This window comes from Barbatula barbatula (assembly GCF_947034865.1).
Source record: "Barbatula barbatula genome assembly, chromosome: 4".
In the NCBI taxonomy this organism is placed as follows: domain Eukaryota; kingdom Metazoa; phylum Chordata; class Actinopteri; order Cypriniformes; family Nemacheilidae; genus Barbatula; species Barbatula barbatula.
In genome coordinates this window covers 2258890-2275173 of record NC_136768.1, presented here as the reverse complement: position 1 = coordinate 2275173, position 16284 = coordinate 2258890, and the positions used below count along the sequence as shown (strand labels likewise).

Here is a 16284-nt window from a genome sequence, read left to right as displayed (position 1 = left end):
TAAGGCGCGAAGGCTCCGGTTTCCGCACGAGCGGCTTTATCTGTGCGCTGAAGTTACACGGAGTGTTTATTGCGTCGCGCTCCTCGTCTGATTTGATCGGAGCTTATCTTCAATTAAACACAATTAAATATCGAATTAAGGATCATTTCTACCTCAACGGCCTCAAGATGGCAGGGAACTTCTGGCAGAGCTCACATTAGTAAGTCTGGCAATATTTTACAACATAAATTGCGGACATTTGGTCTTTCTCTCGAGGATTTGTTCGTTTCTAGCGTAGCTATAAGCGAAATCAAACATGAAAATCTATGTTTTAGCATAAAGACATTACTAACATGTCAGTTAATATTGTGATACAGAAGATACGGCATGTTGCTCCCGGTTGATCGTCTGATAACAGAACATTGTGCATTATTAGCTTTAGCCCGATGGCTAGTGGCTCTTGACTGCAGAAACGTCAGAAGAAACTTAACATTAATAAACCGTATAAACAGAATAAATGTTTCTGTTATTGACAACAGTAGCTCATCCCAATTGCCTAAATTATATCAAAAAATGCCTTTTAGTCCATTTTAATGAGACTGTGTTGGATTACTATATTGGTGCGAGTGTATGAAAGTGTGTCGTTATGATGTTATATGGCTTTTATAATTTTTGTTCTAATGTTATATCTGTGTGTTTGTTGTCATAGTCTACAGTGGGTTCTGGACAAACAGGATCTGATGAAGGAAAGACAAAAAGATTTCAAGTTCCTCACCGAGGAGGAGTACTGGAAGCTACAGATCTTTTTTGCCAATGGTATTAAGCTTATTGCAATGTCATGTTGAAGTTTAATGTTGAGGAATTACTCTTAACAGCTCGTATATGCAGTATTAAATAAAATACACTCAAGAAAGAAACAAAGGGAACATCTAAAATATATTTTTTTACTAAACACACTGATTAAGTAGAAAAGTGCTCCAACAGAGCATTTACATTTAGTCATTTAGCAGACGCTTTTATCCAAAAATTCAGGGAGCAATAAGCGATAGAGCATTGATGTTAAGGGAATTAATAATTATAAAAAAGTTATGCAAGCTCTTATTAGTCTCTATAATTTAAAATTCATTTAAAATGTAAAGCAGTGAGCCCTTTAGACACTTTAAGTGCACTGTAGTTCAATTGGTCTTCTTCTGGCAGTGATTCAGGCCTTGGGGGAACACTTGAAACTCAGGCAGCAGGTCATCGCCACGGCAACTGTCTACTTCAAACGCTTCTATGCCAGGTGAGTGTGCCATTGCCATAGTTACTGTCTCCTCTTACATGGCTACAAAGTTCATTTTGTAGTAGCAGCAGCAGTACAGATTGATATTTTGCATCAAAAGCAACACATGTTTTTATATTTTACATTGAAAAAAAATGCTACTCTTCATTTAGATACTCTTTAAAGAGCATAGATCCCGTGCTGATGGCCCCTACATGTGTGTTCCTGGCCTCTAAAGTAGAGGTAAACGCTCCGTCAGATTCCGTCAATGATTTCTTTAATCTTTATTATTTATCGTGAAACGATAAGTAATAACATATATATGTTTTGTCCTCAACAGGAATTTGGTGTTGTTTCAAACACTCGCCTTATTTCAGCAGCAACGTCTGTATGTAAGTGACTGTTACAGTCTAACAGTAAACTAGCAATTCATTAAACTGTCGATCAGCCAATTTTCAGTATCAGAGTTGTAAGATCATTAGCATGTTAGCTTTTTTTCATGTTATGTAACGTTTCCTTTTTTAACAGTGAAAACGCGTTTCTCCTATGCCTTTCCCAAGGAGTTCCCCTTCAGAATGAACCATGTGAGTCAAACCTTGCCACACAAGAAGAGTCATGACACACATCGGGCATATGGAAGGCAGTGTTACCCCATAACAGATGGGCTTGTTTGTCCCTAACTCGCAAGAGCTGAATTAATCACAGCGCTGAGATTTTGGAAATATGACTGATCCACTAAATATACTTCCTGTAACCGTTTGTGTGTGTGTGATGGAAATACTGGCTTACTTGCCGATGTATTGAGCTTGTGTGTGTGTGTGTGTGTCAGTTCACGTCCTGCATGTCACCAGGTTTCTGACACTCAAAAAGGAGTGACATTCCTCACACTCTTGACACCTTCAGAGGAAGGTCTAGTCACCCTGGTAAATGGCTCGGGTCATATGGCGTGTTGGTGATAAGTGCAGTATGATTATCAGCAGTCTTATTTGTAGTGTGCGGTGTCGCTCAGGCAATGTAAAGAAACATCTTGGCTGTCCAGAGCGCTGGAGGAACATTAATGGATCATCATGGGTGGGAAGATGATAATTGGCAGAGTACAACGCGTTGGTTAGCACGCTAGTGTGACACACTCGTCATTTCATGGTGAGCTCATGTGGTCCTGACTCATGTCTCTCTGCCCCTCTCTAGATATTGGAGTGTGAATTTTACTTACTGGAGCTTATGGTTGGTATTAATTAATAAATGCTTAATAGTTTATTACTGTGTATGGATGAGTGGAACAACGAATGCTTTGACTCTATTATTGTAGGACTGTTGCCTGATCGTGTATCACCCGTACAGACCTTTATTGCAGTATGTGCAGGACATGGGGCAGGAGGACATGCTGCTACCTTTGGCTTGGTGAGTGTGTTTAAATTTTTATCCAGATATTAAATATGAAGTTATATTAAAATGTAAATATAGTCAGTGTGCGTTGCTTTATTATCTTATTATATATGCCGTAACATTCTGCGTCTATATCTGAGCATAATCAATTTTTATCGCGTTAATGTTTTGTACGTGCAGGAGGATCGTCAATGACACATACAGGACAGATCTCTGTTTGCTTTACCCTCCTTTCATGATCGCACTGGGTAAGAATCGCACCCACTTTACACATTCATAATAACAACATCTGGCTTGTCTGGCCCAGATCTAGGCTGTGGAATACTAGATGTTCAATGTCTACTGAAAATCTGCATGTTGCACACTTGTATACTGCAGGAACGTATTGTCATATATACTAGTCATGTCACATGCTGTTTGATAATTTATTCTTCCAGCGTGCCTGCATGTGGCATGTGTGGTGCAGCAGAAAGACGCCAGGCAGTGGTTCGCCGAATTGTCTGTTGACATGGAGAAGGTGGGAGTACTACTGTATTATTATTATTAATAATTACTAATAGATAATGAAATTCAGGTTGTGCTAGCAACAAAAAATATTAAGGTTTGGAATCCAAAGTGATAAATTGCTTTGGATTAAAGCTTTTGTGAAGTACATAAATGTAATGTACATTCATGCAATATAATTTGCAGATCTTTATCTAAAATGTAATGACGGAGCTTTTTTGTCACAGATCCTGGAGATCATCAGGGTAATACTGAAACTGTATGACCAGTGGAAGAACTTTGATGATAGAAAGGAAATAGCCACCGTGCTCAACAAGGTGCCCAAACCAAAACCCCCACCAAACAAGTATGTCGGACTCTAGCCATAATCCTTATAGGGCTTATAGTTTGATTTCAAGTCCTGGAAATCTGATGATTTATAAAATCTTTGTCGTAGAAATGTGTAGTAAAGGATATTATATATTTTAATGTTTTGTCCAGGAACAGTTATACAATTAATTGTTACACTTAAAAATAAGGTTTAATTGGTTGACATCAATTATAGCATTAGGTGTCATGATTATAATAATTTAAAGAATTTTAATTATCAGAAATATTTTTTTATATGTAATTTCTTCTATGTTTGGCAGTGAGACTGACCAGAGCTCAAACGGAAGTCAAAACAGCTCATACAGTCAGTCATAGAGCGCCCCCTGGTGAAGGACCAGAGGCAGAGTGATCAAGCACATCCTGACACATGTGAAAGCTGCTCATGTCAAGCACATCTTTTCCAGGACGGCGGGAAACTGGCACACACATCCTCTCTTTACTCTCCTCCTGGTTCTTCCACTAATCCGAGCAGATGTAACGATGCCGCTTCGTTCTCTCGCCCAATCAGAGCAGCCTGTGTCATTCTGGGGGCGGGAGGGAACTGATGGTTTAAGGCCTATAGGAAATCTGCTTTGAATTTGAATATGTTGTCAAGCTTAAGGCAGTAATGTAGTACACTTTACACTAAAGGACACACGCAAACAAACCCGCCTCCGTGAGAGGTGCGGCTTTTCTTTTTCTCAAAGTTGAAGTTCTCGGTCCTGACTTCCTTGAAAAGTACCATGAAGCTTTCCTTCAGCTAATGCTTTTTGGGAACAAAAAAAACTTGATCTTTTTTGTGTCTGAGAGCGACGAGTAGAGCGTGTGCCGTGTATATGTGGGTTTGCAAATGGTTGTGTGCCTCTTGTTTACCGTATCACAGTTTGTATTCCTCAGGGAAATGGATCAGTCCTCCTATAAAGTGGCTGTCTGTAAACGGACTGGCCACAGGGCTATATGGCAGCGATCTTTTGAACCCTTGTACTGTGTAATCGAATCCTGGTTGGATGCTTTTTATTTTACATACATGTGGATGGCAGTAGGCACTGTGAGTTGGAATGCATAGATCATAGTTGATCACAACATCCTCCCAAACTATGTGTAATATGCTTTTCTCATTTATCCCTTGTCTTCTGTATTATTTGTTTTGTTATGAATTTACTGTGTAATTGTGCTATATGTATTCGTTTCATTTGATTTTAATTTCATTTGTAGTTTTGAATTGGACAGTAAATGTATATTAAGCTAGCACAAAGGCTTTACCCCTGAAGTAGGCACACTCATTAAATTTAATGGAAGATAATATCTTCCAGCACATATCTTGCGGGTTTTGGTCAGCATTGTATTGAGGAAGCGAGCATCACCATCTAGGGTGTGGCTATCAATCCTTAAATTCCCATCAATGTTGAGATCATAAGAGTGAGGAACAGATGGCTTCTGTGATCCTGAATGCCACTTGTTTCTTTTGCTTTGTCTTTACCGTGTTCAGTAATTGAGCATGTTACCGCATCTTTGAGTTTATAAATGCAGCTCCTTGTCTGTGATGCCATGTATGTGTTATTGAGCTGTAAATATGTGTGAGGCTGGGAGGACTGGATTTGGTTCTGTTTGTATGTATAGAGCTTGAAAGCCTTATTGAATAAAAGCTGCTGTTGAAAAAATGGTCTGACCTTGAGAATTTCATGCTCATAAATAGTTTGATGTCAATGTGTTGGATAACAACACCCAACCAAAGGGGGAAAAAAGATGCTAGGGCTTTTTCTCTTTATAACTAAAATAGTTTTGGACAAAAGGTTGAACTTACAAGTATGAAAGAACGTTTTGATACTGGAAAAAGATAATAAACTATTACGTATTTTAAATGCAAGAACATAAACATGGTTAACATAAGAAAAATACATTTACATAAATTCAGTAAAGAATAAAAAAACATTATTTACTAGTTTATTAATTCACTATATTTAATACCAAAGAATGCAGTTGTTTACAATTATGTACAGCTTGATAAATAAAGTCATGTGATCCCATGTTTTTCATGTGGGAAAGGTTTGTTATTTGTTTAGATTCATTTATAAAGTAGAAAATGGGCTAACCGCTTTATTTTATAAGTTGTTTTCTTATTAAAATAATTTCATAACATTGCGTGATGGACTATTATGAAATGTCGCTGCCAAACACTACGCAGTATAGCTGACCAATAAGGGCAGAACATCTAGGCACCGGCCCCGCCCTCTCGCAGCATCAGCACCTACGCCCTTGCTGACGTCAGCACTCAGCTGTTCGGTAAACAGCGGCTGTGAGCGGCTCCGGACTGATGCCGACCGCACCGCGAGTCCCCGCCGACATGCCCGCTGTGCTCTTTCAACCCTCGGCCTTCATTATCACCACGACTTCCTCCTCCACCCTGCGGCACCGATGAAGCCTCCGCTGCCGAACCCGAACCGGGCCGAAAGGCGGACAGAGGAGAGAGAGGATGTACTGGCGCGTCGGGTTCGCGTGGACCCGCTCGTGCGTGCTTGAGCTGGCCCGGAACAAGAGCTTCTCGCTGGGCTTATGCGGCTCCGAAGGGCCACTCTCGCTCTATGGCTACATCATCGCGTACCCGCTGCAGGAGTACGGGGGGATCATGTCCGCGTTAGCGTCCGACACCTGGTGGAGGAAAACCCTCTTCATCACCGGGGGCGCGCTGCTCGCTGCCGCTGCCTATTTACTACACGAGCTACTTGTCATCAGGTATGACCTGTCTGTCTATCTGCGGTACATGTTATACGTCAGATATATAGTGTGTTTAATACTACTAGTTATGACATTATTTTTAAAATTATATATACATATACATTTCTGTATATAATGCATTGAACATGCATGTTCCTTAATTTTTCATCTGTAAGCTGTTTATGTTGTAATGGCATATTATTTTATGGGATACCCTTGGATGTTGCGAGAAGTCTTGTGTTACCCCCCCCCCAGCTGATGGAAGTTTCCATCTGATCTAACAGTACATTAATGACCAGTGCAAACACAATGCAGTCACTTGATATCCATCACTCACATTGATGGAGGAATACATAAAACACCTGGCAGCTGAATGAGATTTGAGCAGGATACTATTACGCTGCGGGATATTAGATATATCCTGGTGTACATCATTAGTGTTGTCGATGTGCCATTTCAAGGGCACCGTTGCACAAGTCCCTATGTTTAGGTCTTACAGAACCGTCTGCTTGTGTTGGTGTATGGTGGGCAGTATGACCTTTTGTGAGAGAGAGTAAATCGTGATCTGCCTATATAATTCAGAGTTTAATCCTGCGCTTTAGGTTTGTCTGTGACCTTTGCAGAAATGCAACATTGGTAGTTCTCAGCAGAACATCTCGTGTTACATGAGATTCTGGGAAGCTCTCACGTGCATTTCAAAGCTCATTGAATTGTTTAAAAAACGTTCGGTCAGATTAATTCGCTTTTAAATTCAAGAAAGAGACAACAGAGAGTTTCAGCACCAGGGAGGTGGACAGCGACAAATTCCATCAACTCCATTAATTCCGTTTTAATTGTAGGACGATCAGAAATGTATTTATTTCAGCTTTGTGTGTATTTTTATAAAAATGTAGAATTGTATCTATTTTTGATCATCTTTCATATTTGCCGGGCTGTAGGAAGGAACAGGAGTTGGACTCTCAAGATGCCATCATTCTACATCAGTTTGCACGGCCTAAAACTGGAGTCCCTAGCCTGTCCCCCTTCTGTCTCAAGATAGAAACGTACCTGCGGATGGCAGACCTGCCCTACCAGGTATCTAAGGAAGTAGTGAAATATTCTAGAAAATACATTGAAATACAGATGTTTCTCTTTTCTCTGCAGAACTATTTCGATGGGAAGTTGTCTCCTCAGGGGAAGATGCCTTGGATCGCACATAATCAGGAGCAGGTGTGCGGAACAGAGTTCATCATAAATTTCCTGGAGGAGAAGCTCGGTGTGAACCTCAACTCTAGCCTGAGTCCTCAGGAGAAAGCCATCTCGCGCGCCATCACCAAAATGGTGGAGGAACACTTTTACTGGTGAGGCAGAGCTACCTCGTGCCAATATAGAAAACATTTTAAATTCTTCTGTATTCACGTTTACACATTTGATTCTTATCCAAAGCAATAGTGAAATGCGTACATTTGTAACCTTAAATGTGCTCCCTTAAATTCAAACCTATGAACACAATTTATCAATGAACCAAATTTGTGTTTGATGCAGGACGATCGCGTACTGTCAGTGGGTTGATAATGTGGAGGAGACGCAGAAGATGTTGGTGACGAACGGGCCGCTAAGTGACATGCTGAAGTGGATCTTGAGTCGGGTGAACGGTGGGATTGTAAAAAGGGAGATGTACGGCCACGGCATCGGACGTTTCTCTAAAGAGGAAGTTTACACACTGATGGAGAAGGACATGCGCACGCTTGCCACTCTTCTTGGTATGTTTTAAATGCTGAGCTGTTGTTTATGAGTAGTGGTAAAACAATCTGTGGCGGTTTTAGGGTGAGAGGCATTGCCAAATATACATTTTTATCAGATTTTTCATATAATGTGGATTGATCACAGAAGGTTTTGTAAACAAGGGTTCCAAAATAATGCTGCAGTGGATCTCTGCTGCCCTCTAGTGTTTAAAATGTAAGGCATGCACCCTAAGGCATGCATTTGTTTACTTAGTTTGGTGATTTTAAACAATCAGACAATCTGCTATTATTTTTAAATAATATTATTTTAGAATCTATATTTATATAATGTAGATATGTTTTATTTATGAATTTGTATGTATTATTTTATTAATGTATATTATGTTATTGTTTTGAAGTGGGTTAAGTTGGTTCTGAGTCATATCTAGAGGCCAGAATAGAGACTTGATGGTGGTCTGCACCATTCACATTTTTAAGTATAATGTTGTAAATATCTATTGATTTATAATATAATTTTCTACCATAGGCAATAAAAAGTATCTAATGGGCCCGGAGTTTTCCACAGTAGATGCATCTGTATTTGGCCATCTCGCGCAGGCCATGTGGACACTTCCAGGAACCCGTCCTGAGCAGCTTATCAAAGGTGAGGTTGTCCTCTTTACTGTAAACATATTTACTGCAACAGGGTAAGAATACAAGTATACAAGAATCTTACAAGCATCCGTTTTGTGTATTTCTATTTCCTCTCCTCTGTAGGTGAGTTCATCAACCTGGCCATGTACTGTGAACGAATCCGCCGGAAATTCTGGCCAGAATGGTTTGTGGATATTGATGATCTCTACTACGACGGACTGAGTGATGAACCGGACTCTCCTTCCCAGCTTCCGGATTTGGGTCTGTACTCAAACAGCGACAGCTTCCAGGAGCCGGAAAGTCTTCCCTCACACCGCGACACACAGACTCCAGACAGTGACGACACAGGACGCTCTCTGTTCGATTCAGATATGGACACCGAAGGATCAGAAATGGAGCAGCTGAAGGGTTAACCACACCCCCTTTTTATGATGTGTTCGCATGGGCTCCGCCTCTTGATCTCCCACGGGCCCAATGGAGCCCAGTTGAAGGGGTGGTCAAATGAAGAGTGTTTTCTCCAGACTCTGACCAAGACATGGCAATAAAGCAGGCAGCGAAGGTATTATGAAACATTTTCTTCACCGAGAAATAAATCTTATTATACAGGCCAGAGGGAACTCAGATCATAGGGCATAAAATTTAAAGATTTAATAAATGGGATGAAAAGGAGTGAATGATGTTTCTACTGAATCACTCCTCCCAGTGTGTGACATCCTCACTGTGCTTAAAATCAGCTGAATGACATCACATGACACGTGGCTCCCCTCCATTAAACATCTGTGTTTGTTTTCTGAAATGTGACTTTATTATTATACGGGTAGTGAGGAGGATAAAATAATCTTGATCTTCGCATATCTGGACTGTGCGAATTCTAATGTGCATGTAAGGTTTTATTCAGTCAAACCTCCAAGGAGAAAGGACAATTTATATAAATGGTCGTGGCGAAAATGTGAGAGTAGATTTGGGCAAATACTGACTTCAATCTCAAGAATGTTAAATTTCACATCAAATCTGTGGAGACATGATTCAAGTTCTGTTTCTGGAAGTCTTAACATCATGGACTGTAGTCAGCATGTTTGGTAGATTTTCGTACCATAATTATGTAATGCTTCACCTGAACGTGAAAATTTGGTCATCTTTATATCATTCTAAAACTTTAAGACTTTGTCTATTGAAAAGAAAGGATAAAACCGAAAGAATATTAATTGTAAATCTTATTAAGACTTGGCAGAAAGATGCCTCATGCCTTGTTTGAAGTCACTGATGTCAAATGTCATTGGGTTGTGTGTGCTGTCTCATTTTTAGGATGCGTTTATCTATTTGTTTTAGTTGCCAACATAAACGTCAATTATTTTCGCCTGGTAAATGCAGCTCCATTACATCAATCTTCATCTTTTGTATGTGTGTCCAAATTTGTGTTACGCAAGAGCTCCCACTTATGTACTGCACCACATGATGATACTTCAATGTATATTATAATCACAAAAAAAACACGTAATATGATTTAGTAAAAAATTTATCAGAATACTGTTGTCATACAGCAATGTTACAAAAACTGGCTTATTAAAATGCAGCTATGCACAGGGAGGAGGTGCATAGCACCATACAGAAGAGGAGGGATCGAGCTGATGCTGGTGTGTGTGTGTGTTTGCTGCATGAGTGAGTCACTGTGTCATCGTCACACATGAGTTCCTGTAGGAAGTGATCTCAGAGGGGTTCATACACAACCAATCATACACAAGACTGGAGACTTCTGTTTCATAGTGATGCATAATCGGTATTCAGCTGTGCCATGTACACATTTCTTGTTACATGCAATGTCCTTTCATTTCAAAAAAATATTTAACCTAACCATGAATTACATTAAAAGATAAATGAAAAGTGTTGATATTTTCATGTCATACATGACCTTATCTACTGTAGGAAATCAGGACACATGTAGTAAGAGACAATTTCATATAAATCACATCTAGATCTTATATGTGATTTCTAAACTAAGGTGCTTTTAGGAAAACAATGCTATGGCTTAAACATGTCTGCATACCATTAATTGTTAAAAAGTGCAAAACAAATGTCACATAGTAAGTATATAAGGAGTCAGAAATTGGCCAGTCTGAACCAAACCAAATATTAGACAACACATCTTTCATTTGTTTGTTTATTGGTGAGTTTGAGATTGTGTCTGATGCCAAAAGCAAACATCTAATTTGTATTTTATTTGTCTGTTATTTTATGTACTATATTCTATATTATATTTTTGTGTATTACCTGGACCACTTGACCTTTAAATATATATATATCACTTGGGATGTCAATTTTTTTGTAAATACCACAATGATGTCTTAATTTCTTTCCTAATTTATTCGTCTTTTAATGCATTTCAGATAACACTCAAACTGAATTTTCCTGCTGCATATTTAAGGTTTATCGCTATAACAAAAACACTGCGAATCCAATTGCTTGTGAATGTCAATAGATCGCTTTGTATTTTATTTCTAGCTAGTTTAAGCATTCCTACATGACAATCATACAGAGCACCCAACTCATGTTCTTTGACACTACGGCAACCAAAAGATGGATTCATGCTGGAGAGGCAAAGATCAAACGTTATCAAAATTATTTTCTCATGTGTTTGTGTGCTGATTTTAGAGCTGTATATGACAGAATCAATGTTGTGTATCATGACCTGGTGGCTTTATGAGTTTATTATGTGCTGTACAGAATATTGGGGAGGGAGGACTTGTGTACATGAACCGATCCCTGTAAAACAAGACCCGAACTTGTGTGGCCAATGTATTAAAATGATTCATGAAATATAGCTGTAACCATTTAACTGCCCCTGTTTGTGGTTTCTCATGCAGACATCAATAGTATGATGCCAAAACTAGACTTTTGGATTAGCTATTATAAATGATAAAATGTGCTATAGGATGCACTGTTTAATGCCTTAAAAATGTAAAGTAAGTTAAGAAATTGTAATAATTTAAAAATATACATTTTATTGGTTTATTGGAGAATTTGCAAATGATTAAAACTATAAAATACATTGTGATTGTTAGAAAGGTTGTTTGTGTCATGTGATTGACACATGGATGTGGTTGGGATATCCAGCAGGTGACTTTCATTTGTCTCAATTAAGACACGGAAATACATTCCACTTCACACATGAGAGCTCACATTGTTCTTTTAATGTTATTTAGTATTAAATCCTGACTCCATATGTGCCATCAACTCCAACACTAAAACCTTCGAGAGGTAAGAATTGTATCTTAAACGCTATTTAAATGACATTAGCATAAAAACGGCACAATCTTCTTATAGGTACCATCAGCATATCCGGAGATATTAGGTTTAATGTGTGATAAATAGTTGTGACTATGTATTTAATAGTCACATCCCTAAAATCTGCAATTGAAGAATTGGTGGCCTATGGTTCATGAAGGACACTGCTCTTCTCAACCCTTAAAGTCACAACATGACCAGAAGATGGCGCACATGACACACATTTATAGCTTCGGATGAGAGTTTCAATTTTGCATGGCCGTCTAAATCCAGGCCCCGAGATGCACAATTAATTGAAAGCACAAAGAAACCAACAGATAAAAGCAAAATCCAATTGTTTGTTTTCGGTTATTTTACAAACAAGGTCCAGAAAATAAATAGCTAATGAATGGATTTTAACCGTAGTGGAGGATAAAATTGGTCTATCTCTACAACATTGTGTTAAAATCATGGTTATATAATTAATTCTAATTAATACATATATTTGATTATAAAAGCACTATTTTAATATCAATCTTATTTGACTTATCATTTTTATAATAATACAATTACGCATTTTTATATTGCTTCCATTTTTTAACATTGCAGCCTTCATTTTTTATTATTGATTTATTCTGTAAACTTTAAATTGGTTAAATTTAGCTCTATTATTTTACGCACAGTACCATGCAAATCCACAAATTGTTCACAAAAGACTACTCCCATCTGTTTTCTGCACTAATCTGTCATCATTACGGGCAAAATGGTCAAATTTTGCCTTACACGAAATTGTAATGGGCTGCAGAGGATCTACAACTGCACGTCATCCCGGGGCAATGCTATATTCCACTTGCCTTAATGGTCACATAATCTGTGAATCTGTTAGCGGCATTTATCTTCAGTATCTTCCTCCTCGTTATAATTTACCACTGCATAGATTCACGAGAAGCACGTCTTCGTAGAAAAATGTATTCTTTAATGACAAATGTCTTTTAAAAACTGTGCAATTTTTTTCTGTCAAAACCAACGACATAAATGGTCTCAATATAGGGCACACTGACTGAGGTTGTGCTTTGGCAGTACCAGGTTAGGTGCACACATATACAAATATACAAGTATTCACAGAGCCATAGAAAGTTAAAATAAAAAAAACATTTACGCACAGTGTCCTTTTTTTCGATGCAGGTCATCAAATTAATAGCAACACAGCTGGTGTAATATTGTAATATTAAAGAAAATACGCACGACTGCTGACAAAAAATGAAAGTTTTGGAAGAAAAAAAAACAATGAAAATATATCAAAACATCAAACAGGTACAAACATGTTGAGGCTTTTGCGTTAACACAGTGATATAATAATAATCCAGACCCAATTTGAAAGACGCAGCAGAAAAAAAAACTATCCACTGTGGATAACATTATTATTATTAATATTAGTTCGTTGCTTTAATAATTTTTTTGCATATTTTCTAGCCAAATTACAATATAAAATATCTGCTTTTTGTCTGTACTCTGAAATATCTTAAATGATATTGTGTTTGAGTTCTTTCAAATTTGCCTCCTACATTAAATCAGGAGCAGGCCTAATTGAAAAGGGTAAAATCATTCACAAGAAATCATTAAGTCGGTGTCTCAAATCACGAGCGCCTTTTGGCTGCGTACAAATAATATGGCCATATATATTTTACATTTTATTTTAATAACAAAATTTTGAAGGACAACCCAACTGGATTTGTAAATATTAAAGCTTGTCCTGCTATTTATTCATTTCCTCAAACAAATCCGTCAAATGTAATCGGTAACAGTGCAGTACTAGAGATTTTAATGTTTCCTCAGGCCTTGTATTGGACGCACGCTCTGTTATGCACCAGCAGTGTGAATCCGTGATCTGCATGAAATCGGGTTGTTTTTCTGTGTACAGCCAAGCAGCACTTGGCAGCCTTTGTTGTAAGCAGAATTAGATGCAGCAACTTTAAGAGAATGTCTCATGCTATTTAAATTGAACTGTGAATGGTTAGTTTTATACGTATGAATAATAATAAAAATAATAAATAATTCATTGTCATTTATATTTATATTTGGAAAAGAATGAGATGCAGTCATTGCACTGGATTAAATTCAATCAGTATTAAACCTTCGTGGTTATGAGGGGAAGATGGCGTTGGGGAATTTGCGCCCCTGACGCCTTTTCACAGCTTTCGGTTGGAAGTGATAAAATTCTTTCACAGATCACCGGACTTTAAATTAAATATACTATGTCTAATAAAAACATTCGTTCTTTAGGTTCCCCCGCAGCGTATCGCCTAAGTTTACCGGAGCGCGTTTCTCGCGCCCGCGTATTGTTCGGGCAACAATGCCCGCTGCGCTCCCTCCGAGGTGCCGTAGACACAAATCACGACCGTCGGTCCACCGTGAACGGACTTGTGCCCGGGACAAAGAGACTGTCGATTCTGTTCAGGTCGCCGTCTGAGTGCGCGGTTTCCCCTTTTTTTCAGGGAACAGGTGTCTGAGCCCCGTGGTGAGGCGAGGTGTCCCCGTACACATCCTCGTTACCGGGCATCGGTCCGTTCTGTGGCGTCATCCTCTTCTCCTTCTGCCTCCGATTACAAAACCAGACCCGCACCACCTCTTTCTCCAGCTGTAGGCTGTCCGCCAGAGAGTTGATTTCAGACCCCCCGGGTTTGGGACACTTGAGGAAATGGCTCTCCAAGGCCCCCTTGACACTCACCTCGATGGAGGTTCGCTTTTTCCTTTTCCTCCCCTGCGCGGCTATCTTATCCAGGCTGGTCGGACTGCCCGAGGTGGAGTCCGCCTCTTCCAGCCATTTGTTCAGTAAAGGCTTGAGTTTGCACATGTTCTTAAAGCTCAGCTGAAGCGCTTCGAACCTGCAGATTGTGGTCTGGGAGAACACGTTACCGTAGAGCGTGCCCAAAGCCAACCCCACGTCCGCCTGCGTAAAACCCAGTTTGATCCGGCGCTGCTTGAATTGCTTGGCAAACTGCTCCAAGTCGTCAGAGGTCGGCGTGTCCTCGTCCGAATGCTCGTGGTGTCCCTGATGAAGGCTCTGCGGGTGGCCGTGCTCGCTAAGGTGCGGGCTGTGGTGGTCCTCGTGCGCATCCCTGAGGGCGTGATGGTGCATCCCTTGCTCGCCGTAGCCGGGCTGAGAGTAAATCATGCTCTGTCCGTTTGAGGTGGTCATGCTCGCCAAATGAGCTGTAGTCGTCGCCCGCCAGGCGTTCGCGTCGTGATGCGGGCTCGGCTGCACCAGATGCGCTTGTCTGGACGTCAGAATTGGCGAATGCTGCAGATCCTCCACTTCGCCCTGCAGGGTGGGCTTAATGTCCTGCTCGCCCAGCGGGCTGGCGGGCCACGGCGAGCCCTCTCCCCCGTGAGACAGCGCCGCCGTCAACCACTGGTGCGCGTGGCTGAGCGTGCTCCCGCTACTCTGCAGGGTGGTGTACTCGCTCTGCAAAAGACTCTGCGCGTCCCTGTAGACCGGCGGCGTCTGCTGCATGCTGCCGGGCTCCGAGTGCGCGACGACGGACGCGCTGGACGTGAGGATGCTGTAGTGGTTGGACGCCGCGGTCGCCATAGTGTTCGCGAGCGCGCGTTTAGACAGCTACTCTGTGCCACAGGCGGCTCCCCAGCGCGCCAAAGCCGCGAGGATGCAGAGGCGCGCACCTGAGATCCGCCTCGCTCTGCTGTTTATTGGCCAGAAACGCTTGACAGATGCGGTTGCCACTAACATCGGCGCGTTCATTGGTCACAGTAGATTCAACACACAGCTCCCCATCCCGTTGCGTTGCGTTCCTCGGAAAACAAGCACAGAAGTATCAGAAGTGACGGGGCGCAGTGGGCCACTTTGCTCCAAAGGTACCCCGGACTGCCTTTAATTTAACATTTCATTTAAACTATGGTTTAATTTAACTTTTAATTTCTTTAATGTGCTTTTTTATGTCATTCATATAAGACGCAGATCTTAGCGTTGGTCGAGTAATTCTCGCTTGTTAAAAACATGTTATTTATAATGATTTAGTTTTCTATATTAACAGAAAACAACACATTTTGTTCAATATTTTCTGTTAACCACAGTTAAATATACTACAGAATAATTAAATACAGACGTACTGTCAAAAACAAAAAAGAGAACATTCATGTTTTGTTAATCTATTAAATCCTCCGTGCAAAGACAACTGCAGAGTTCAATGAAGTATTCTGGCATTTGAAGACACCAAATAACCAACAATAAAATATAAGAAAAATATCTGATTTATGGGCGTCACTTCTTATATTTGTGCTTCGGAAAACTCGGTTTGTTCTGATGGGAATTAAAACGGAATTTTGGAGTCTCCCTCTGTCTTTCACTCGGCTCGAGGAGGGGGCATATTTCTCGCGCCCCTGTCCGTTGCCATGACGAGAGGTGAATGAAACAACGCCGCCCACGTCACAGCTGCTCGAACCTTTTCTCTCTCT

The 16284-nt window shown here is 40.3% G+C and overlaps 3 protein-coding genes across 3 annotated transcripts; 2 read left to right on the top strand and 1 right to left on the bottom strand.

The window, feature by feature from the left end:
- Positions 1–20: 20 nt before the first annotated feature.
- Positions 21–5164, top strand: ccnc (cyclin C). Its single transcript, XM_079454995.1, has 12 exons — positions 21–199; positions 689–795; positions 1177–1261; positions 1414–1483; positions 1581–1632; positions 1769–1824; positions 2429–2464; positions 2550–2641; positions 2807–2874; positions 3064–3143; positions 3358–3476; positions 3760–5164. The coding sequence occupies exons 1-12, from the start codon at positions 168–170 to the stop codon at positions 3812–3814; spliced, it is 852 nt and encodes a 283-aa protein (XP_079311121.1). The 5' UTR covers positions 21–167; the 3' UTR covers positions 3815–5164.
- Positions 5165–5705: 541 nt separating this feature from the next.
- faxca (failed axon connections homolog, metaxin like GST domain containing a) lies at positions 5706–11380 on the top strand. The gene is made up of 6 exons (XM_079455439.1): positions 5706–6211; positions 7132–7267; positions 7337–7533; positions 7718–7935; positions 8444–8560; positions 8674–11380. Exons 1-6 carry the CDS (start codon positions 5952–5954, stop codon positions 8961–8963), a joined length of 1218 nt encoding a protein of 405 aa, XP_079311565.1. The 5' UTR covers positions 5706–5951; the 3' UTR covers positions 8964–11380.
- A 2922-nt stretch (positions 11381–14302) lies between these two features.
- pou3f2a (POU class 3 homeobox 2a) lies at positions 14303–15587 on the bottom strand (the record flags this gene model as incomplete). Its single annotated transcript, XM_079453987.1, has 1 exon — positions 14303–15587. The coding sequence occupies exon 1, from the start codon at positions 15401–15403 to the stop codon at positions 14303–14305; it is 1101 nt and encodes a 366-aa protein (XP_079310113.1). The 5' UTR covers positions 15404–15587.
- Positions 15588–16284: the final 697 nt, after the last annotated feature.

What these genes read in the sequence shown, in the direction of transcription:
- ccnc (XM_079454995.1), top strand. Translation starts at nt 168, where the DNA reads ATGGCAGGGAACTTCTGGCAGAGCTCACATTA. An exon ending in TCCTGGCCTCTAAAGTAGAG is followed by an intron (nt 1,484 to 1,580) that starts GTAAACGCTCCG and finishes TGTCCTCAACAG; the next exon opens with GAATTTGGTGTTGTTTCAAA. An exon ending in TTTACTTACTGGAGCTTATG is followed by an intron (nt 2,465 to 2,549) that starts GTTGGTATTAAT and finishes CTATTATTGTAG; the next exon opens with GACTGTTGCCTGATCGTGTA.
- faxca (XM_079455439.1), top strand. Translation starts at nt 5,952, where the DNA reads ATGTACTGGCGCGTCGGGTTCGCGTGGACCCGCTCGTGCGTGCTTGAG. An exon ending in GTGGAGGAACACTTTTACTG is followed by an intron (nt 7,534 to 7,717) that starts GTGAGGCAGAGC and finishes TGTTTGATGCAG; the next exon opens with GACGATCGCGTACTGTCAGT. An exon ending in CACGCTTGCCACTCTTCTTG is followed by an intron (nt 7,936 to 8,443) that starts GTATGTTTTAAA and finishes TTTCTACCATAG; the next exon opens with GCAATAAAAAGTATCTAATG.